Raw genomic sequence first — 23,499 nt, forward strand, 5'->3', positions numbered from 1 at the left:
TGTTGGTTGAACCTCACACCCGTCTGCCCTGAACACAGTGAGAAGCTGAGGTCTTCACAAAGATCTGCACGTGTATCTGTCAAATTAATTTTCAGTTCTGGTTTTATTCTGAAACTGCATCAGAGAAAGCTGGGGGTTGCCCATTCTGTATTTTTAGCTGAAGCTTTCAACATTCATTAAAAACCTCAATGCTCACATTTTTCCAAGTGTTACCCTTTCTATTCATTTTCCTGGGTGTGGAGCATGAAACATTTTGCCCTTTGAAAGTTGATATTCATATGTATATATACATATATACAATAAAATATGCATATGTATATATAAATATACATCTATATGTATGGTTTCTCATAATCTTACTCACAGGCTGGAGGAGGAAAATAAAAATCTTCGGTAGGTTTGGATGCATCTCTGTTTATTTTTACCCTGTCTGGTAATGCAGATTTTCCCCGTTAATTGTCGATCCCAGTTTGAGCCCACGCTGCCAATTCAATTACTAGACCCACACTGGGGGTGTAGCAGATCCAGCTTCTCACCTGGCACCCTCAACCTGGCTCTGCGCAGCATTTGGACCAAAAAAAAAAAAAGATGGTCTTTCAAAAAGCTGGGGAAACACAGCATCTTCACGTACAAACATCTCTGAAGCCCATGAGGAAGCCCTCACCACTGCTGGTAAGACAGAGGTGCTGTGGGGCTGGGAACCCAGGGCAAGCAGGTCAGGCCTCAAAATGGGGCTGGTCAGGAGCTTGTGTCATCTCTATGTACGAAAATAAATCCTAACACGCTAAAACCAGGGGGAGAGGGTCAAGCAATGCAAGAGACCTGGTTCTGATCAACCTCTCATCTCAAACATCTTAGGCTATGGGGTGTCCTCCTCCATCGCCACGCTTATCTTCCCCTTCTCTGAGGACAAATAAAAGCTGACAAAGCCCAGTGGTGGTGGAGAAGTGCCCTGTCCCACGGGTACAAACAGTCATACGGGCTATTTCCAGCTTTCTAACTGCCATTTTTTTAGGAGAGGAGGGAAGGCAGGCTGGCCAGAGGAATGCAGTCCAGCCAAAGGAGCCTGCTGGCCTGCTGCTTCCCCGGGGGAGAAAGAAAAGCAAACAGGAGATGAAAAGGCTGTGATGCCGTCTCCCTTCCCAGAAGAGTGCCCTGCCCACCGTGCTACCACATTCTCTCTGTGTGGGTGGAGAAAAGAAAAAAAAAAAAAAAAAAACATCACTCCAACTCTCCTGCTCAAGCTATTGCACGTTGCGTAAAAACAGGGTAACGCTCATCTGAGGACAGGCTGGAGCCTAAACCTCCTCCCTCCCAGATGGGTGCCGGAGACGTTAGGCAATAGCATCCTCCTTTTTCTTCTCAGCTTGGCAAGGGATTAATTATGCTGGGCGAAATGGAAAGCCGGAGGAAATGACTGCCCTGGCCTCGGCGGTGGTTGGGGCTGAGCTGAGCGAGGATCCCGGCGGAGGGCAGGGCTGGAGGAGGAATCTCCTGCACCCTGGGCAAAGGCTCTCAACAAGCCACCTTGCTCCATGCTTTGCTTCCATGTGAGAGGAGTCACCCACTTTGGCCACCTCATCTCATGAAGCAGGAACCTCCTAGGAGGACCTGGATCTCCTCATGAAGCAGCCAGCCCGTCCCCTGGCTTGGCTGGGGACACAAGGGAGCGTGTGGGGAGCTTGGCCACTGAACCCAGGGCTGGTGTGGCAGAGTGCCCAGGGTGGATGCCATAATGCTGAGCTTACCACCATTCCCTATGTGGCTTAGTCCACAAGCGGGTGAAAGACCATGAATAATTTTCCAGGAGATAGCACGAAAGTGGAATAAGGAGCAGTTATGGGCAGTCTGCTGCCAGTAATGTAACGCGAGAGGGGAAAGGTTTCCCAAGCAGCTTGATTTCTTGAATAAGGACCCTGGGGTGCCAGCGGGCAACGTGCTGCCTGTGCCAGGCGTGCCAGGAGGGAAGGGGACCTGGATGGGTGGTTGCCACCCGTGCCACCATTGCCCTGTGTGGGCAGGTCAGGGCCAGGCAGCCGCTCCCTAGAGGAGAGCAGAAACGTTCAGAAGAAAAAGACAATGAAAAATAGAAAGAAATTCCCCTTGAAACTGTTGTGAAAATGGTGTGTGTTTCAAGTGGCGCAGCGGGAGCTGAGGGACAGCATGAGCAGGACCAGGACAGTGACTGTCCACCTACACTCAGCACCCCCCACCTCAAACGTGTTCAGTTTTGGTCCCCTCATGATGAGAAGGACATTGAGGTGCTGGAGCGGGTCCAGAGAAGGGCAACAAGGCTGGTGAGAGGTCTGGAAAACAAGTCTTACGAGGAGCAGCTGAGGGAGCTGGGGTTGTTCAGCCTGGAGAAAAGGAGGCTGAGGGGAGGCCTTCTCGCTCTCTACAACTACCTGAAAGGAGGGGGTAGGGAGGTGGGGGTCGGTCTCTTCTCCCACGTAACAGGCGATAGGACAAGAGAAAGCAGCCTCAGGTGGCACCAGGGGAAGTTTAGCATGGGTATTACAAAAAATAAGTCACTGAAAGGGTTCTCAAGCATTGGGACAGGCTGCCCAGGGAAGTGGTTGAGTCACCATCCCTGGAGGTATTTAAAAGACAGGTTGATGGGGTACTCAGGGACATGGTTGGTGGTGTTAGGTTGATGATTGGACTCAAGCATCTTAAAGGTCTCTTCCAACCAAAACAATTCTATGATTCTATTCTATATTCAAACTTGCCATCAACCCAGATGCCCAGATCTCTCGCTGCACAGCTACTCTCCAGCCTCTCGTCCCCCAGTTTGTATAACCAGAGTGACCCTATCCCTGGTGGAGAATCCCACACTTCCTCTTGTTAAATTTCATACAGTTCGTGACTGCCCGGCTGTCCACTCCATCCCGATCTCTCTGGAAGGCCTCTCTACCCTTGACAGAGCCCACAGCACCTCCTACTTTATTAGCATTGGCAAACAATGCACATTCAATTCCTCCATCCAGATCATTTAGAAAAACATTAAAAGGCACCTAAAATGGAGCCCTGGGGAGCCCTGCTGGTGACTGGTGCCAGCCTGATGGAACCCCATTGACTCCAACTCTTTGAGCCCGAGCTGTCGGCCCATTAGGGCTTTGGCAGAAGGTCGCCCCATATAAAGCACAGCAGCAACTGATGAACTCCCTCTCCTCCCCTTGGTTTAAGGCCGAGGCACCCCTGGCCCACGGTACCTTCCCATTGCCCAGCACAATTTCAGGTGCCTGAGGGACGAGGCCCCACGGCCACGGTATCTGCACCATGTTGAGTAACACTGAGAACCAAACCAAAGCTTTCAAGGTGCAGAGGTGGGAGGTCTAATTTCTCTCTGGATCACAGGTTTTTAGTGAGTCATAGAATCATAGAATCATATGGGGTTGGAAGGGACCTCTGGAGATCATCTAACCCAACCCCCCTGCCAAAGCAGGTCCACCCAGAGCAGGTTGCACAGGAACTTGTCCAGGCGGGTTTTGAATGTCTCCAGAGAAGGAGACTCCACCACCTCCCTGGGCAGCCTGTTCAGGGTTCTGCCACCCTCAAAGTGAAGAAGTTCCTCCTCATGTTTAGGTGGAACTTCTTCTATTCAAGTTTGTGCCCATTTCCTCTTGTCCTGTCACTGGGCACCACTGAAAAAAGACCAGCCCTGTCCTCCTGACACCCTCCCTTTAAGTATTTGTATGCATTGATTAGATCCCCCCTTAAGTCTTCTCTTCCAGAGAGTCCCAGCTGGGGTAGGTCACTGTGTCCAGCCTTTCACCGCAACACGTTCATTCTCTGGAATATTTTCCATCACTTTGTACCAGCTGAAACAAAAGCACGGTCGCACTGGTCCTCATGGCAGCAACAGGAGGGAACGCAGCAGTGGTGGTGGGTGGGAAAGAAAACCAATTACAAAGAAATATTTTCTAGTTGGATGCAAGCATTAAAGACTAACTTGCTGCTTTGACCGTAATTTTTTAGTCAGCTACAGGTCCTGCCTCAGACTGCAGGGACCCAGGGGCTAAAGCAAGAGAGATGTAGCAGCTCTGATGGACAAGGAGAAACAAGATGCATAGGGAGAGTGAGATGTTTTTATTAGTCCGGCTGATGTAGCTAGAAAAAAATAGACATGTTTTCAGGCACCTCCTTCCATTAGATAATTGCTGTGAGCGCGGTAAGGACGCCGTGTTGAGGAGAGGCACCATGCTCTGATTACAAGATGCAGCACCAGCTATTTGCCAAGCCTCTGTGAACAGTGACACGGAGCACAGAGCGAGGGGGATCTAAAGAACACAGAGAACCAACCGGTTGCCTCTTGCACCATTTTCCCTTCCCTGCCCTCACAAGCCCCGTAGAGAAGAATCCCTGCTCTGATTGACTCAAACACGGGAACATCACCCGGCACAGAACAAAACTCTTACACGTGATCTCCCTTCCTCCCACCTGGTTAAATCTGAATCACACAAAAAGCTATATTAAAGATAATTTAAAAAAAAACAAAACAACCTCATCTGAGATGTTCTCTCAGCCTTTCCCTCACCGAAATCGAATTAGCTTACCCCAACTGGAGTCATCGCTTCAGCTAAGTGACAGCCTGCAATCACAGCCTTCCAAGCATCACAGCCTCGACAAAAGAAAGCTCCAGTTATCTGCAGGCACCCACATAAAGCTGCACGCTGCAGAGCCACACATCCACCTCTCATCACGCTCCCTCTCCAAAAGGCAGGTTCTAGCAGCAGGTAGAGCTGCTGAACACGTGCCCTCTGCTCCCCAGGTGGCAGGAGCTGCAAAAGCTGCTGTTTCTAAGGGTCCAATGCTCCAACCCATGCAATACTTTTGGCAAACGTCCCTCTTGTAGGTTAATAACATGGTGCTTCCACATCACAAACACACCTGTACACCAACTACAGCCCTTCTGGAGAACGGACCTACATGATACAACACTGAGCTCACACCCAGAGAGCAGCCTGACCCACTTTGGAAGAAAAACCAACTATTTAGCATGTCTTAATTGACTATACTGCTTGTTTTCAGGTTCATGGGACAACTAGTGCCTGGGCAAACAGGAGTCAGCTGGAGAATACTAAAGTCACCTGGTATTTTCCTGTAATGGCAGCTACAGCCCCCATCTCTTCCCTGGCTGTGCTGCAACCACACAGAGAAAAGTATGGATTTAACCTGAGTTCTTTAAATTTAATCTCATTCTTTACTCCCAAAAAAGAGCAGTTAGCCATTTACACCAACTCCCTGCACATCTCCAGGTGAAAGATGTGATCTTGTCCTCACAAAATAGCTTGGTGTGGGTATTGTTACAGGCTAAAGCCCAACCACACAGCAGTGCCCTGCAGCCCCAGGAGGACCTGTCTGAGAACAGTACAAGCCCTTTGTACCCAGATGTGTCCCCCCTCCCTTCCAGGAGTCAGCCTGGCTCCCTGCCGTCAGGATAATGACAGTTTACAGCTCCCAAGAGCAGATGCACCAAGTCAAAGCCTTGGAGGTAGGGCATGGTTGCAGTGACTCACGTTTAACACTAGTTCTCAAGTTTACAGCAACTACAATTAAGTTAAAAGGTTCGCTTTTGACACTGCTTTAACCACTTCCAACTCCAGCAGACTGCAGCGGCGCAGCCAGGAAGGTGTGCTAGCACACAAAACCAGCCCATTTAGCATAACTAAGGAAACCCAGTCACATCTCAAAGACATTCAAGTTAACACATCTAAGACATCTCAGACCAAAACAACAGTTTATTTAGTTTTCAGCAACATCTCAACCATCAAAAAAATAAACTCTAACACAGATGGATGGAAGACTTCTCTACAGTGTAACTAAGTGGGCTCTGACCCCAAGGGTTTGAATTGGAGTGACATTTTATTATTCATCCAATAAGTTAGGAAGCATGAGAATAAAGTGCTTTATTTCTGAGCTGGCATGAGGTCATCAATGGACTGGCCTTTCTCAAGGCGTTTTTCCATTTCAATGAGCAGCTTCACACCATCCACCACCATCTGCACCAGCTCCACCTCAGAGAAGCCAAGACGATCGGCATTGGAGACATCAAACACTCCTCCAACAGCAGCGGTGTCCACACCACCTGGAGCAAGAGATTCAGTCAGTACAACAACCACAGCTAGAACAGGAGAGTCCACCTTTGTTCCCTCACCAGCTTGAGGTGGGAACACAGTGGGACAATTCCCTAACAAGACTCAGCTCTTGCTGTCAACATGGGCTACTGAGCATGCCAGCTTTTCACCCATGAACAACCCAACCTGTGGTTGCAGCTGGAACTATTTCCTAGCCAGAAGTTACATCAGGATTCCCATCCCTGCTTACAACAGAAGAGTTGCCACCACAATCACCTTCTTCAGTGCTCAGAATACCTCACAAAAGGGCATACCTATATGGCCAGATATAGTAAGGTATAAGCAGAGCACTTTGCATCCCCAGCTCCTCCAAGGTTAAGATTTTAAGGCTCTGTTCTCTTCATGTGCTTTACAAGGGAAGCTTTTGGATGGTCTGACAGCCACTGGCCACCATGAACCAAGCCACAGCTCTGGCTGTAGACAGGTTTTCGCTGGTTTTTTGGGGCAGCCTGACTGGGGCATCACTGTTTCACCTCTCACCTGTGCCTCGTTTCTGCAGCCGCAGCCTCTTGAGGACTTCTCCAAACTTCTCATGTTTCCCAAGGTTGGGCAGCTTGATGTGCACACCAGCACGGAGCCCTGTTCCAAGGTTGGATGGGCAGGTCAGGATGTAGCCCAAGTGTGGATTCCACATGAACTCATAGTTTTTGGACTTGAAGAGATTTTCTATCTATAAATAGAGAGAATGAATGTTTAGAGATTGTTCTCTGCCTGAAGGATGTAGGTCATCCATTAGTGCTCATTTACAGCTTCAGTTACATAGCAACCATCACAACAGTTTGAGCAGCTATTTAAGTCAGTCACATAAGCCCCCTCCATTTGGAAAAAAGGGCCACCATCAAGGGGCTTTTAAGGCCTTAATCTTGTGAGACAGGCTAAGTTTAAGCTCCACTACAAAAATCTGAAGTCCCTATCCGTTGGGAAGCTTGATTTAGCACATGTCAAGCTGGCACGTCGGTTAGGATTAGGGAAGGGGCTGGTAAGGCTCAAGTTCATATCAAAGCTAGAAGCTGAGAAGAACCTTCAGCTTAGAAACTTCAGTCCAGCTTTGCCCATCCACATTCAAGCAACTTCTCCTCCCCCCGCCCTGGGTATCTCAATGTTTGATTTATAGAACCATGTAGAAATTCTTTTAAGTACAGTTTAGACACTCAGATAAGGGTGCCACATCAGAGGACGTATTTTAGATTTCACAGCCACAGTGCTTTGCCAATATAGGGTGTTCCAGAGCCCTCACAGCTCTGGACCTCATCAGGGTGCTCCCAGAGACCCAAGCTATGAAGCACCACCACATAGGGCTCCAGAGAGTTCACATTTTCAGCTGCAACCAGAGAAACATGTACCATTTGAACCTACAGCTCAGGCAATATTGATTTACCTGTGTTAGCCCAGTGCAGAAGCGGGTAAATACTTCCTTCATGTTGCCACCTTTCTGCATGGAAATAACTCTAAGGTGATCCTCCTCGTTAATCCAGACAAGAAAGGTCTTGTTATCGTTGTGCCTAGGAGACAAGGCAAACAACTTGTTGTCTGTCCCACCTGACATTTTTAAGATAACTGTAATAGCACCAAATTATTCATCATTGTAGCTTTTATTCTGAGAGGCTCATCTAGCTGTTTCCTCAAATAAATTAATCTTACCTCTTTTGTCCATGCAGGACCTAACAGAGTTCAGCTAGCAGTTTTTATCCTGTTCTTTTCAAGAGATGGTCTGAATTGGCCTATATCTAAACAGGCCAGAATAAGCAGTAACATGACATTAACCAGTCTTACAGTACCAAATCCTAAAATCCAGTCACACCCCCAGCTCACCTGTGGTCTGAGTTTACAGTTTAGAAGATTATATCTGTTCAACAGAGTTTGCAGAACAGTGTCAGTGCAGACTTTGAGGCAGCCCTGATAGTGATGCTCATAATGACACCACGTTGACAATGTGTAACAAAGCCTTTTATCAGAATTTCATCAGATTGTTAAACTGCACTTCATAACCCATCAGAGAACTAAGCTGAGTTTTCAACAGACTTTGAGGCAGCCCTGTATAGTGATGCTCGTAATGACACCACGTTGACAATGTATAACAAAGCCTTTTATCAGAATTTTGTCAGATTCTGTTAAACTGCACTTCGTAACCCATCAGAGAACTAAGCTGAGTTTTCACTATTCATTTTAGATCAGGGTTCTTTAGAGATGCTATAAAAAAAAAACCTCTGAACACCACTGGGCCCCCTTCTTGCCCTACCTTGCAGCTGGAAGCAAGTACCACTGTCAATATTAATCACAGTGATAACTTCTCTTCTTGATTAGGATCAAAAATTAACTAGTACCTGAGGAAAGTTACTTATGCAGACAACACTGAGACTTTACACTCCCATCTTTTAGATTAGTCATGCTCAGATGACAGTGCTATCTGGTGCTGGCAATCTGCAGGTAGATGATGCAATCTCAAAGGTGACCTACAGAAACAAAGCGTGCTTCCTCTGGCTTGTACTGAAGCAGCTACAGTAATAAGACTGGAGTATTCCAGTTGATAAAATCCTAGCCCTTAGCTTACAAGGGAGCAAGTTAATTATGCTGCAGAAGCTCCCGAGATGCAGAGTTTTATGTAGGTGACCTACATCTAGACAAGCAGAATCCTTCCATTCCACACCTCTGCATCAGTCAACTCATGTCCTCGAGTCTCTGGAGACAGGGGGGCAAATCTTATCACTAGTACAGGTAAAGCCATACCAGTCCAGCATGAACCAGCTTCTGCAAGCAGAAGCAATGAGGCTATAAGGGAGCAACTCTGCATCCAGTATCAAGTCTGAGCTAAGGCAAGGCTATGGTTTGTTACCACAAGTTACTCTAAGCTCCTGGGACAACAGCTGAATGTAGTGGCACATCTATCCCTTTAGAAGTGATCTACTTTCCTAAGCTGATTCAATGGTTGCCTGGTGCTTCCCTAACTTGTGCTGGGTAGGTTCTGGTTACAGGCTCACCAAGCTGGCTTGGTCCTACCAGCCCCATGGGGTGCATAATAACACTTCTCCAAGTTCTGCTGGTTTAGATGCAGCTTCCCCACAGGACACCACACAAGTTTGTCACTACATTCAGTAATACAAGTTCAGAAGCTGCCATTTTGCCCAACAGTACGAGCCAAAAAACAAAACTGCAAGATTTGGGGTTTTTTGCAGGGACTTCATGCAACTCTTCCCTTCCAGGAACACTCACCAGATACCCCTGGCATCAGGCCAGTCTCGTGCCATCCCAGAAGCCAACAGAAGAGGAGAAACTGGCTTGTCAAACAAGAAGTGATCATCAATCAGCTGCTGCTGCTCTGCATCAGTCATGTTTCTCAGAGCATAGTACTTCCCCTTGAGATCACCTCCCAGGCTACCCAGAGCTGAAAGAGAGAGAGTCACTTTTAGTACAGGACCAAAGGTGCTAGACATTCCCAGCACTTCAGAGATCACACACAAAATACAGCAATGTCTCATCTGCTGGGTTTGGTTCCTCCCTTGCTTTCATCTGCAATTGCAATGCCTTTGCAGCATTACAGCACTTAGGGCAGTATCAGGTGATTTGTCTGCACCTTCCAGGCTTACACAAGTAACCTTTGTTCCCTCACATACAGTATGGAATCATTACTGCTGCCAAACTGCAGAAGCAGAGTACTTTCTTCCAAGGAGAATCAAGGTCATGAGTATAACAAACAGTATTATTCTAGTCAAGGACTGTTACCTTGCCCTTGAGAGGTTTTGGAACGACTGCACTTTGTCTCCAGAACTGCACCTTGAGTGTATCCACTCCTCTCACTTAATGGAGTTGGGAGGCAATAGAAAAAACCTGCAGCTGAGGAGTTCCACTGAAAACTAGGACTTACTCTCATCAGCTTTTGGAACAAGGCTACACCTCTGAGCAAGCTAAACACTAATGAAAGTCAATTAAAAGCAGCCACAAAATACTGCAACCATGACTCAAGCCCTGAAGTTGCTACATACCCACTCAATTTCAGGTTTGAGCCATGATCTAACCCTCTTTCCCCACACACACAGAAAGAAGCTTTCAAGATCAACAAAGGTCAACTTAATGCAGTCCCAACTTCCCTCTGACATGCTCTTGCTGTCAGCTACTCACTGCAGTGCTGAGGCAGCTGTAATGTAACGAGCCTTTTCCAAGGAAGGCTCCATGTTCAGTCTTAAGGGAGGTGGCTTTTGCCAACTGCCTCCATTTTCAAACTGCAGAGAACACCTCTCACGCAAAGGACGTAAGTAGTTCTCCTGATGCACCCAGTTCTCACTTTACCTTCAACAGAGAGCTTCTCGATAGCCCGCCTCTCTCCTCGACTACAGTGCGGGGGAAGGCAGAATCCACGGATGCTTCTACCAGTTCTGACACGGGAACTTAGCACGTAATTGGGATCCAGGTCATCACCTCCCTACAAAATTAGGAAACCAGTGAGAACAACCTTGCTGCCAGGACACCTACCCTGAATACATGGAGCTCTCACGCATTTAAGCGGTGTCTTACTTCAGGACTATTTTCTTCAGCCTTAGCTCAGGTACCTGTTTTAACACAACCCGTGTTTTGAGGCTAAGGCTACAGCTACTAAGCAGTGCTAGAAGCCAGAGGTATCACCAGACCTCCAGTTTTACCTCCACTTCAGACTACAGTCTGGGCTTCTGTTACTCATTCAGATTTGCAATCTAGAGGGATCAAAATAAGGCAAACCCCTGTGGTTTAGGTAGGTGTTTACTCTCACAAATGAGAATTATTCACTACTGTCAGCCAAAGTCTCTTATTTTCAATATGACCTATGACTAGCCAATCAACATTGCATTGTGAATTCCTAGAGGCTACAGAAATCCTTAATTCTAGCCACAATAATGTATATTCTGTAGTATGAGACCACCAGGTGACATTTAAGATCCAAGATCTGATAGTAGAAAGTGTTAAGTTGCCTGACAGTCCTAGAAAGCTAGGACAGTGTTGTTTAGCTTGACCACTACAGCCCACAGTTCATGGAAATACACATTGAACACACTTGGTGTGACCTACGTTACAGCACATGAAGCAAACCCCTGCTGCCTGGTTCTACCCAGCCACTAACATCCTGCAGCAGCAAGCCTGTAAGTCTGACCACACTGAACACAGCCCGTGGGTCTGTGCTGTGTGACAGTGAGGGGACAGAGCCTGAGCAATCAGTTTGGGCAGCTGCCAACAACTTTACCCAGTCCTCAGACCAGGAGGCACCAGTAATTGATCAAAAGTTTATACCTGCAGGTTGTCGGCATTCAGGTCGGTCTTGTGCTCATCAGTGGGTTTGTAGCCACCATGCCTGTCTTCAATAACTGGATCAAAGAGTTCCTTAAACACCTCATAGGATTCTTCATCACCAGCTACGCATCCTACTGTCATTATGAAGGGATGGCCTGGAGTGGTAACAAAGTCAGAAGAGCTAAGTTTGGGTGATGTTTGGCTGTACTCCAGCGCAGCACTAACCAGGCAAGTTCCTTAGTGGCAGATCTAGTCACTTAGAAACGCATTCTTATATAAAAACATTTGGAGACACCCTACATTTTAGGCTTCATCCAGTTAGTCAAATGCAGTGCTATGGAAACCCACAGCTGTTGCCATTAAACCATGCTCATTTATCAAGCTTGGTTTAGGACAAATTTGCACAGCAAATCCAGCTTCTCTAGCCAATTTAGACCACCGGGTAGAACTTTACGTCTAAAGAATCATGCTTTGCTGTAAGCAAGCATGCTCTGCTTTTTGTTCCTTCTGCTACAGACAGGGATGCATTGCTGTAGTCTGCTCATAAATACCACCTCCACAAGATTAGTTTCAAGTCACCGTATTCAAAAGCACCAGTTACTTCAGCTGGCTCACACGGAATATTCTCAATGCATTTTACCAGGATTATCAACCCCAGTCTGAATGACATCATCCAGGGTGAAGCCACTGGGCGTGACTCTGTCTCTCAGTTTCTTGTATAAATCCAGGGTTAGAACTTTGGCCATGTGGTTGTTGTGGGTGCTCAGGTCCGGGTACTCCTCATCAGGAGGCAGTCTCTGATTATTTAGTTGGGCCATTTTGATATTGCTAGAGTAAAAATAAATACTGTAATGTTAACATGTAAACACATCTGCTCCCCCTTTTTTCATAGAAGTGCTAGAAAATATCACATAACCGGTTTGGAATAGGAACAGACCAGAACAGCCAGGTAAGCCCACATTTCCCCCCCGAGTTGTGTTATAATTAGAATGCATTTGGGTTTTGGGGTGGTTTTGTTTTTTTTTTTTTGTTCAGATTGGAAGTATTTAGCAGAGCAGTTACATAATTGAAGTATCTGGGAATTGATGTGTCAGATCACAGAAAGGAGCATGGCTTGATAGAACAAGGCCTCTTTTAACACAGCTATGCTTTTAGAGCTGTCTCTCAATGCTTTACGATATTTGCCTCTCAGCAGCTCAAGAGCCTTGGGTGCTGTTGTCAAGAAGCACTTCCATTAAGGAGGGAGAACAGATAGTTATGCAGATCTAACGGTCCCCAGCCGTTACCTGGGTTGTCAACCCCAGTCTGGATGACATCATCCAGCGTAAATCCACTGGGAGTCTGTTTATCCCTCAACTTCTTGTACAGGTCCGGGGTGAGCACTTTGGCCATGTGATTGTTGTGAACGCTCAGGTCGGGGTACTCATCATCAGCAGAGTGCTTCATCTTCAGGAGGTTGTGGCTGTTTGAGAAGGGCATGGCTGACCCTACCGCAGTCACTAGGGGAGAAAGAAGGGAAGCCTATCACTGGGGGCTTGGCAGGCCTCCGAAACACACCGGGGGAATGCCCAGCACCCAGGCAAGGTCACCTTGCCTGCTGTTCCACCCGTGCTTCTCACACCTTTGTTGTCACAACGCCTTCTCACAAGAGCCAGGAAGGAGGAAAGAATAAAAAAAAAGTTCTTCACCTCCACCAGCTTTGCCCTGTCCTTCAACATCCCAGCCGCCGGGGCAGGGGCTCTCCCCACTCCTCCGGGGAACCGCCCGGGTGAAGGGACGCGCCCAAGGTCGCACGGAGCGGCCGTGGTGGAACCGGACAGACCCCGCCAGCGGCGACGGGGCGGGATGGGTGGTGGTTGGATCGGGGGGGGTGTCCGGGGGGCTGGAGGGTTCGGCCCCGCCGGGGCGGCAGGTGAGCGGAGCAGCCCCGCGATGCCCTCAACGGGCGGTCGCGCCTCCTCCCGCCGCTACCGGGCGGAGCGGGGAGAGGGACGAAGGACCCGCCGCGCCCCCGCTCCGAGGGGCGTTTGATACCGCTCGGCGCCCTCCCCGCCCGCGGAACCCCGGCTGCTTCCCCGCGTTGGGAGCGGAGGGGCGGGAAGCATCCAACAAGCCATTATACAACAGACGGCTCCCTCGGGGGACCTGGCTGGGGCGAGCATATGTAACTACCCTGCTAAATACCGGGTTAATCTGGTTTTAGAGCGGGGGCCGTTCCAGCTGGGGGCAAGCCCGGTGAGCACCTGCGCCCAGCTCCGCGCCGCCTCCCCCGGCCCGGCTGCGCGCCGGGCGCCCCTCACCCGCGCCGCGCCCCCCGCCGCCCCGCTCCCCCTCCTCAGACGGACCGGCTCCACCCCGCACAGTGAAGAAAATGAAATAAAATAAAAAATTAAAAAAAAAAATTCTTATTTTAGAGCTGAAGAACGGCTCGGCTGCCCCGGGACTTACCGAGGACTCCGCAGCCAAAGAAAGGACCTCCACACACGGTCCGCACTCCGCCGCTGCCTTAGCCGGAGTGGAGCCCAGTCGCTGCTGCCGCGCCTATTTTATATAGAGCGCGAGCCACCGCCCCATTGGCCGCTATTTATAGCCCATTCATTCCATTGGGCCACGCGCGGGTGGGCGGGGCTAGCGCTCTGTCGCTAGCCGGCAGCGGGCCCGCCGCCATTTTGCTTGGCCTCGTCGTGGGGCGGGGGTCGGTGCGGGGCCGGCTGTGGGGCTGGGTGTCGGTGCGGGGCCCGCTGTGGGGCCGCTCCGCTCCCCGCGGCGGAGGGGACACGGCGACTTCGCGAAACGCGGACTTCTGTGTGGAAAATCCTTCTCTGCCTTCCATCGGCCAAGGGTTGTCCACGGGTGGCGGTGCCGTTGCACAGCAGCAGGGGCACACGGCCCTTCAGGCCTCACACCTTGGTTGAGGGTTGGATAACAGGCGTCATAACCCGCCAGCCCCAAAATACGGGCATTGTAGCACAAGGGGTGGCACGGCCCCAGTCGTGTGAGTGACTAACTGTCCCCAGGTTGGCTTGGCCAAAGGCAACGCCACAGCCATGGGTCTGAGGGAAGGACCTGCCACTCGCCCTGCGGCACCCACGAAGCTGGGGGCTCATTTTAACAGTTTTAATTGGAAAGGAGGTGGGAGGGGTGGTGTGTGAAACACAGTGAGTGTCCCGCTCTCCTCGTGTCCCAAAAAAAAAAAAGTGTTAAATTTTATACATTGGTAAGTGGTAGAATTCCCACTGAGGACAGTAGCGGGACGGCTGGGCTTCACTGCTCCTGAAGCTCACCTGGAATTCATGGAAACACCAAGTCCCACCAGTCCCCACGTAGGAACAGGCAGGATTTGTCCCAAAGCTCAGGTGCAGCCGAGAATCCCACTGTTTGCAGAAATAAAATACGCTAAGACTCTGAATGATTATCTTAAGTCTGCCTTTCACCTTTACATAATAGTGTCTTTATCTTCCTCTGACGTGTGTTTCCTGCAACAGAACCCGTGTTTATCCTCTTGTCCAAACAGAGGGTGTCCGTCTGTCCGTCTCTGTGGGAATGCGGACCTGAGTGGCAGCACTGCTGTTTGACACGAGCTGGGAACTCCAGGAGACACCACCAGAAGCTCCTTCCCCACCGCAATTCCTTCAGCACCACCACTGGGACCCTCACCCCCCAAAACGGCAAGCAGACGCGCTCTGCTGCACAGCTCGGGATTTAGAAACAAATAAAATAGAGAGAGGGAATCGTTACAAAATCAAAAGCGTTAAAGACCGCCTCAAATAAAAATGCACGCGGCGTTGGGCTGCCGTCCAGGTTTCCCAGTTATTCCAGGTCTGATAGTGGGAGATGCTGAGCACACAGATCTCCAGTGGAAGCTGAGGGCCCGGCATCTGCGCGAGTCTGGTCTCTCATCTCCCAGATCAAAGGACAAATCCTCTCTCGAGGTCTCCTCTGCCTTCCCAACCTCACAGAACCCACCCCTACATTTCACAAGTTTCACACAAGGCTCATGCTTCAGACGAGTGCGAATTGCGTATGATGCCATCGCTAAGCAAGAATTAAATGAACGGAAGTGTAAAATCGTACCCAGAGTCCTCAAAATAAATGTAGCGTTGCTGGATGACCTCAGCTGAAAACGCAGTTCTGATTGTGGATATTTTTTTTTTTAATGCAAACCACTCAGGTTTTACTTTTAATTTAGAACAATAGAAATAAAACTAAGAACATTTTCTTACATGACACCGTATTTTGTGGTGGTTTTCTTCACAAAAAAAATCATTATCAGGGTAGGTACTGAAGGCTCCTTCTGTCTTATTCCATCGTCTGTTGCCACACAAACAGAGAAGCCATGGGCTGTTCTGTACTATAATTGTTCTGCAGATACGTGGAGTCAAGGTCACCTCGAGAGCCAAAATCCAAGGGTCAATTTCTGTCCATTGGCTACACTTTCCCTCCCAGTCTTGCAGAACAGGGAATACCAGTCATTATGGTTATTACGAGCTGGTAGTGTTCTCAATGTGCCATTCATTACAGCACTTCCAACACACACAGACACCTCTTCTTTTCAAAACTTTTGTCTGAAAAGAAGAGGTGGAGAGCCACTGGCGGAAAACAACCAAAATATCCCCAATTCACACATGGAATAAGCAGCGCACCCTCCGCCCCCTTTCCCTCACCACCATTTGACAAATTTCTAGCACGCAGTCAGTCAGAAAGTGGTGGTTACCTCACTGGGTTTTTACCCAGGCAGCATTTTAAGATTTGCTGAAAGCTGTGTGTAAATTGGATCCGACCTTTGTTACGGCATCCCATCCCAGCTTCCCCAGTGACTTAATTATAGATGCCGTGCTGTGTGTCAACAGGCTCTGATCAGCCCTTTTATCTGGCTCATCTGCTGAGAGAATACTTGCTTCGGATAAGCCTGTATGGCCTGTTAGACTGTGATAAAGGCACCAAGACGTACTTTCCGTGCCGGGACGCTATCTTAGTGCACACTGATTTATACCCTGGGTTGCCACTCTGCAGCTCAGGATGGAAAGGTGGGGTGATTACTCCAGAGATCTCTGCCCTGAGCTTTAACAATGAAGAATTAAGGGAAGTTAATCATGGGCAGTGCAGCTAACTTCCTAAGAGGCTTAATTATAAATGTTGTGCGGTGTACAACTGCAAGAGGAGATGGGTGTTAGCAACTGAATGTGTCTTCTGAAATTACTCGTGTGAACGTAAGGTGAACCTGAAGAATTAGGGGAGAAACATCTTGAAAATCTAGAATATTCCAAATTGGGAAATAGCAAGAGAAAGTGATTTGCTACATACAATTGAATTGTTTCTAATTCCTAACTGACAACTGAACAGAACTTTGAAATGAAACGTTAACACTCAGGTATCGGCAGCTTATAGCTGCATCTGCTTAACTTCCCAAATAAAACTTCTCTTCCCATTTACATTTATCACTTAAAATATATTTGCCTGGTTATTACCCTTCGTGTATTTTTTCACACTGCTCAGGCAGTCAGTTGAAAATTACTGATCATTTCCAGCGAGCTGAGTGCCTGTGGAAACGAGGAGTTGCTGAGTGTCTTGATCTCACATACAGTCAGGCCCACAGCGACATGAACAGCAGTTCATCATGGGGAAAGAAAGGACACAAGAACATAAACAATGACAAATATAACCAATGACACTGAAAATGACACAAAAAATCCAAGGTAGGTGCAAATATAAAGGCACAGTAATTGCCAGTCAGAAAAACAGCTGAGTAGGAGTTCGCAGTTTAAGAAACCTCTGAAACTGCATACATTATGTTTAGATTAGATGGAGGAGAGTTTCATAACTAAATAACAAAGACTAACTGCAATTATGATATGGGCAGGTCAACAGCCTAACAAAAATGTTCCCACTGAAGGCAACGGGCAAAAATTCCCTCATACTTGATGGAATCACGTTCATTAAAAAAAAATTACAAGCTGTCGTATAAACGGCTCTCCATGACTGTGTTCTTGATGGTGGAGGGAAGGATGACTTTTTCCCCACTACTGTACGTTACAGGTTACTGGTGAAGGCAGCACCCTGCAGAGGGTTATCTGATTTAGCCAGGGAACGTTACCTGTGTGTCCAGGGTGACTCACACACTCCCTGCTGTGCCCGTACCCCTCCTGTGCCAGGCGGCCTGGGCTTGTTGGAAGCAGAAGATGAGGCGATATCCTCCTGCGAAGCACCGGGACGCGCGGGGCCCACCGCATCACCTCAGCCCTAAACACCAGGCAGGAGAAGCAGGAGTCAGTACCACGCTATTTGGGGTTGAGATAACAATTCCCCTGCTTCTCTGCCCACACTGTGGTTTCTCCTACAACCTTACCAAACCCTTACGGAGAGCTTTGCCCGGCCCTCAGCGGCCTTTCCCCCAGAGCAGGCGGCCCGGGGGGGGCAGAGAAGGTAGAACTTTCTAGAAGCCGGCTGCCCACGGTCTGCCCATGGCAAAGGCAGAGCCATTCCCTGGGGAGGGGGCTTCACCCTTGCTGGTGGCAGCCCTCAGGGCTCCATGGGCTCCATGGGTGAAGAACCTTAGTTCCTGCTGGGTCCGTCCATCCCCATCGTGGCTCTTTATAGCGACCCGTCATCCACAGGCACCCCTCGAGTTCTCACCCAGAGGGCGGCTGCCCCTCTGCCCCCTCACGGCCCCACAGCCGCCAGGGACCGCCGCCCCCCGCCGAAGCAGAGCCACACGGGGCTGGGCGAGGGGTGCTGAGGGCGGTCGGTGACCGTCCCCCTTCCTCAGGGACACAGCGAGGAGCGCTGAGGGGACGGGAAGCTGGGGCGGGCAGGCTGAGGGGACGGGCGAGGTGGTGAGGGCAGTCGGCGACCGTCGCCCGTCCCGGTCCCCCCCTTCACGGACACAGCAAGGAGCGCTGAGGGGACGGGCGGCGGGAGCCGGGGCTGCCCGCACCGGGCACGGACGACGGCGACTCGCCGGCTCCAGGCAAGAGCTGGCGGGGGCGGAGGCGGCGGGGAGGCGGGAGCGTCAGCAGCCTGCGACCGGGGAGGAAGGAGGCGCTGGGGCGGGCACCGCGTGTGAGGAGAGCCGGGCCGGGCCTTGCTGGCGGGGCTCAGCCCCCAAAGGTAACGGCTGTGGGGACGGGGAGAGCCGGTGGCTCCTGGGGGGATGCGAGGCCCTGAGGAGCGGCGGGGGCCCTGAATCCCGCCCGCCACGGGTTAACGCTGCTCGTTTGCAGGCTGATCCCTCCTCTCGCCACGCCGGTGGGCTCTCTCCCCTCCCCTTCCCTGCCTGGTTTTGTCCGGGGGGTCAGCCCTGGACACGGCCCGCAGCAGCCATTAGGTTGCCGGGTTCGTTCCTCACGGGCAGGGCAGCGGGGCTGCAGCTGAGGGGGCGCGGGGACAAACAGCGCCCGGGGAGGGCGGGAGGCCCCACCACCGGGGACAAACTCTCTGCAGCGGGACCCACCGGCCTTCGTGTTACCGGGGGGGAGCCTGTGCTGCCGGGGAGGTGAGGCAGCTATGCCTGCCTCCTTTTCTTCCTCCTCCTCCTCCTCGGGAGGTTTACCCCGCTGCCCTGTCAAGCAGCCAGGCTTCTCAGGGAAGAGGCAGCCTGCCAGGTCTGTGTGGAAGCTGGTCAGGATGAGGAGAGGTGCGTCTGGGTTTTGGCTGAAGGGAACACAGAATCATTGTAGTGGTTTTAATTGGTGAGGCTGCGAGGGATCGCCTGGGCCGTTGAGTTTAGGTCGCTGGAGTCATGGGAAATGTAAAGTCGAGACAAGCCCATGGAATAGCCCCCTAACGCCTTGCCACAAGGCACTGCCTCACCTTCTTCCCACTCCCACTCCACAGCACTGTGTGGCAAAAGTAATGCTGTACCAAGACATCTGCATGCTACCCAGAGAGTAAAGGAGACAGAGCATGGAGGCCTTGCATTGGTAGGGAATGGAAAATGATTGAAAATGAGTGAAAGTGAGTGCTTGTAGATCACTGTGCTCCTTCCCATAAGGTGGAAGAAGAAGTCCTCCCAGACCCCAAATTTACCCCAAGTGCATGAATATAACATGCCAGGTGAGATGTGAGCCTGGGAGATCTGTAACTTGGGATGTCAGAACACACTGTTGTGACAATTAGCTGTGCAAAGTGTAGTGGCTCAAAGGAAGGCAAAGAAACTGGAAGCCAGTTTGTGTAATTAATCAAAGGGAGACTAATTCTCTCTGTCCCTGCAGACATGCTGCAGGAATGTTGCTTTTGCACATGGGTTTAACTGCAGTCTAAATAGTGAAAGAAATGGATTACAGTTGAGCTCCTTTCAAATGTTCTAAGAGCTGAAAACTACATTGCATTAACAGTATCTAGAGGAACTACAAGTGTCATTTATGAAAGATTAAGAACAGGAATATAATCATAAGGTGCAAGCTATAAAACACAGTTAAGCATTTGTACTGTTTCACAAAGTCCAGTATGTAAACATTTCTGAATTCATGGGATGCCCTTTTTACTATTTCTCCATATGTCCAGACAGGCCTGTTCTGCTTTGGTATCTGAATACGTTTCGCAATAAGTATGTCATAAGCTTTGGAAGTTTTGACCACAAGCACATCTATTTATCTGTCTCAGTGACTGCGGCAGAGAAATTATAAAGCTAGCTGTTCAGCAGCAAATTGAACTACAGTGAGCTTTGGTCAACAAAAATGGACAAATTTGAGAACTAAAAGTTTTTAATAAAAACGATGAAGCAGGACCAAGCTGTCACACATTGAAGACAAAAGCACTGGAATCAAATGATTATTCTGAAACTAAAAGCAACCCTGCTTTTAATCATGGAAGAAGTGCCGGAAATCTGACTTACAAAGCCTTCTGTTATAGTTTTAATTTCAAACTTTGAGATCAGCATTACTTCATTAAACAATTCCTTCCACGAATTGATCAACCTGCAGCCTAGATAGTTAGCTGCCTTACCTGAAAGCCAATGCCAGGTTTCATTGTAAGCTGCCTTCTGATTTCTAGCTTGCCTTCTCAAAAACAACAAAATTTAATTGCAATTCTCTAAGCAGCTCTGAGACCATGGGGCTGAAGTGATAAAAGGATAAAGTTTGCATTAGCTTCCAAATGGTTGTTTACGTTTAGTTGCAGCACAGATCACTTCCCATGCAATTACTTTGCACCCCCAATGGCAAATTAAAGGCCACAATATTCTTTTTTCCCTACAGTCAGTCAAATTCACACATAAATCAGTGCAGATACTACCTTTACTCAATCTTTAAACCTTCATTTGGAAAACTTTTGAGTAGACTTTTGTTAGTGGTCCTAATAACTAGTCATTGATATCCAAGGCAGGTAACAGTTGTCTTACGCTGTAAATCACCAAGGGATAAGCCAGCAGATGGAAATAAAAGTTGCTACTACAACATACTCTGAAAGCTTGTGAACTGGAATTGAACAGAGCTGAAACTGATACTGCCTTGCTAGTTTCTCAGTAGTATTGGGGAACAAGCTGAGTAAATTACAACGTATTTCCTAATTTTTTCCTTAACACATATCATAAAACAGGAAAAATACTACTTATATTCAAATCTGTGGGACCTTTCAATTGATTTTAATTGGATCAAGAGTGCAGCGGGGGAGACTGAACTTCATGGAGTTCTCTTGCTAACGTCTTATTTGCACAGTGTGCTCTTGTTCTGTATTGGATAAAATAAAGAGTTGGTTTTATGTCTGAAGTTTCAGCTTCATTGTGATCCTGCAAAACTCTCTTTCACATACTTATTCTCTTCTAGGTGACAACCACCAGCCAACTGCAAGACTGTCACAATGAGTTTTGTTGAATATGGAGATACTATAAAGGACGGTGACACAGCTATTGTGTTCTTGGGCCATGAATCCATGTTTCCCGTGAAAGTCCAGCATGGCACTGTAACTCAGACTAAGTATGGGGTCATCAGGCATTCCACAGACCTCATCGGCAAGAAGTATGGCTCCAAAGTGACCTGCAGTAAAGGAGGATGGGTGTTTATTCTTCATCCCACTCCAGAACTATGGACCATGAATCTTCCACACAGGACGCAGATTCTATATTCCACTGACATCTCTATAATCACCATGATGTTAGAACTGAAGCCAGGCTCCATAGTATGTGAATCAGGTAATAATTAATATGTTGAAATCCTTTATTAAGAACTAACACCAGCACTTAAAAAATAAGTTTATCTTTACATCTGCTATTTCTTCAACAAGTAATGTTACCTCAGTGCGCTGGCCTCACATACCGGTATACCTTTGAGTATGTGTTTGATTAGTCCATCTTCTTAAAACAAATCTATAAACATTTCTCCTTCTCTTTTCTGAAACATGTTAAATACTTCAAAAATACGTTTAAATACATGATCTCAATCAAAATGCATGCTTTGAATTTACAGTTTCAGAGAACAGAGTTCTGATAACCCAGTGAAAAGACTGTGATGATAGGGTGTTGAGCTAATAAGGGAAATAAATTTATGTAATGTGATACCACGTAAGTTCATATATTTCATTTTCCAATGTGTGATCCACTTGTAGCACTGCAACTGCATGCAAAATCATGGTAGCTGTATAATACAATGGGTGATGTGTTCATCACAGGGCTGTATTTTGTTTCTAAACTTGGTTTAATTTATTACGTACGGCTTCCATGATTTTGCTTGATTTGCAAGTAAGGAGTGAAATTTTATATTAATAGGTATTTTCCTGGTTATATACAGTTTATAATGCCTTTATGACTGCAGGCAGTATGAGGCTTGCTTGATTTGATTGCATCTCTGTAGTTTGAAAAAATAGAAGCTGATGTAGTTATTCCTTGGGTTTTTTTTTCTGGCTGTTTGCTTTGAGTGTTTTTATGAAGCAGTTTCGTACACTTCCCTCTCAAGCATAGATGTGGCAAAAGACCAGCATGACGATGTTGTGATGCACTGTGCTTTCTTGGATTTAACATTTCCTCTTCCCACCCAAGCATAATTTTGGGCAGCTTTTCAGGGATAATGACCACTTTCCAACCCAACTGAAACACTACTTATCTCTGCATCCAGTTGCACCAATTAAGAAACAGGTGGTATATGGGGCTGGGTGCTGCATAGCAGCACTTGAAACAGGCAAAGCTATGCAGAAGCCTCTGCTACTGCTAAAATGGTTAGGTCCTATGAGTTTATAATTTGGTTTGTAGGATGATCGGGCACCTTTAGGTTTGTCAGGGGAAGTAGCCATATTGTTAATTGGGCAGCTCTTCACCTCTTCCTCTCCCTGCTATGTTTAGACAGGATGGGAAAAATAACACCGCTTATGGGGGAGATTTAAACTGCTCCATGTCCTGCCTCAGTTGGAATAGGCAAATATAGCTGCACATAAAATGTTTTCAGTAATGTCAGGTACCTAGAAAGAATGAAAATGTTTTAAAGCTTATTTATCTAAACAACTAGGAGATGGAAACACTTGATGAGGTAACCTATTCAGATTCCAAAAAATGTTACGAGTCAAAGTCATAGCCACAATCAATCCTTTTTGCTAATGGGAAACTGTCCCCAGGTTTATTTTAATGCCTATGCTGTCCAAGTATTGTAATTTAACCTTTCCAGGAAAAGTGAATGGTTTTACTACTATAGTTGTGCTTGTATTGCTTGAAGGATTCACGGTTCACAAAAAACAAAGAAAGAGTATTGCATAAAATCCATCTGGTTAACCTCGAAGCAAGAGATCTTACTGCATATTTGCTGACAACTGACCAGAAGTGGTGATTTGACTTAAAAATTGTACAGGTATTGACAACTGGAGCCTCTAGTGTGATGATGTAACCTGCTTTGGTGCCATCCTAAATTAGGCATTATTCAGTGATCCAAAATCGTTATTTCTAGATTAACCTTGTGTGGCCTAGACGGAACCAGCCCAATGGCAATTAATAGAAACAAGATAGGAAATCTGGTCTAGTAATGACATTTGAGTCTGTTTCCTGCCACTGCTGGTTTTAGATGTATTTTGAGCACTAATTAGCATGGAGGTCTCTGTCTTTTATTATTTGAAATTGAAGTGATATACACAATTGCTATACAGCCTGGCAAAGTGGGCACTGTAAAGAGGTGGGGCTCTTCTCCTTGTC

General features: G+C 48.0%; 2 protein-coding genes across 3 annotated transcripts in view; one reads left to right on the forward strand and one right to left on the reverse strand.

Moving 5' to 3' along the window:
* Positions 1–5,721: 5,721 nt before the first annotated feature.
* Positions 5,722–13,938, reverse strand: CKB (creatine kinase, brain). 2 transcript variants are annotated; one of them, XM_014957522.1, is made up of 8 exons: positions 13,842–13,938; positions 12,680–12,892; positions 11,394–11,548; positions 10,422–10,554; positions 9,348–9,519; positions 7,516–7,639; positions 6,618–6,807; positions 5,722–6,088 (listed from the first exon to the last, which is right to left on the reverse strand). In XM_014957522.1, the coding sequence occupies exons 2-8, from the start codon at positions 12,870–12,872 to the stop codon at positions 5,910–5,912; spliced, it is 1,146 nt and encodes a 381-aa protein (XP_014813008.1). In that variant the 5' UTR covers positions 12,873–12,892; positions 13,842–13,938; the 3' UTR covers positions 5,722–5,909. The 2 variants fall into 2 exon arrangements, with proteins under 2 accessions (XP_014813008.1, XP_014813009.1); XM_014957523.1 differs by lacking the exon at positions 12,680–12,892 and adding an exon at positions 12,034–12,221 and having other exon boundaries at positions 13,842–13,912.
* A 4,454-nt stretch (positions 13,939–18,392) lies between these two features.
* The window catches only part of TRMT61A (tRNA methyltransferase 61A), a 29,469-nt gene continuing 24,362 nt past the window's right edge, over positions 18,393–23,499 (forward strand). Inside the window, exons 1-2 of the mRNA XM_014957405.1 lie at positions 18,393–18,500; positions 21,155–21,519. Coding sequence (XP_014812891.1) covers positions 21,189–21,519 — 331 coding nt within the window. The 5' untranslated portion in view covers positions 18,393–18,500; positions 21,155–21,188. The remainder of the gene's footprint in view (positions 18,501–21,154; positions 21,520–23,499) is intronic.

This window comes from Calidris pugnax, unplaced genomic scaffold (genome assembly GCF_001431845.1).
Source record: "Calidris pugnax isolate Ruff unplaced genomic scaffold, ASM143184v1 scaffold211, whole genome shotgun sequence".
Classification (NCBI taxonomy): Eukaryota; Metazoa; Chordata; class Aves; order Charadriiformes; family Scolopacidae; genus Calidris; species Calidris pugnax.

Bases quoted from the DNA above. Each gene is read 5' to 3' on its own strand.
- CKB (XM_014957522.1), bottom strand. From the start codon at position 12,872: ATGCCCTTCTCAAACAGCCACAACCTCCTGAAGATGAAGCACTCTGCT. The intron at 9,520-10,421 runs GTAAAGTGAGAA...TCTCTCTTTCAG, and splicing joins CGAGAAGCTCTCTGTTGAAG to CTCTGGGTAGCCTGGGAGGT. The intron at 6,808-7,515 runs GTAAATCAATAT...CTCTATTTATAG, and splicing joins TCTGCACTGGGCTAACACAG to ATAGAAAATCTCTTCAAGTC.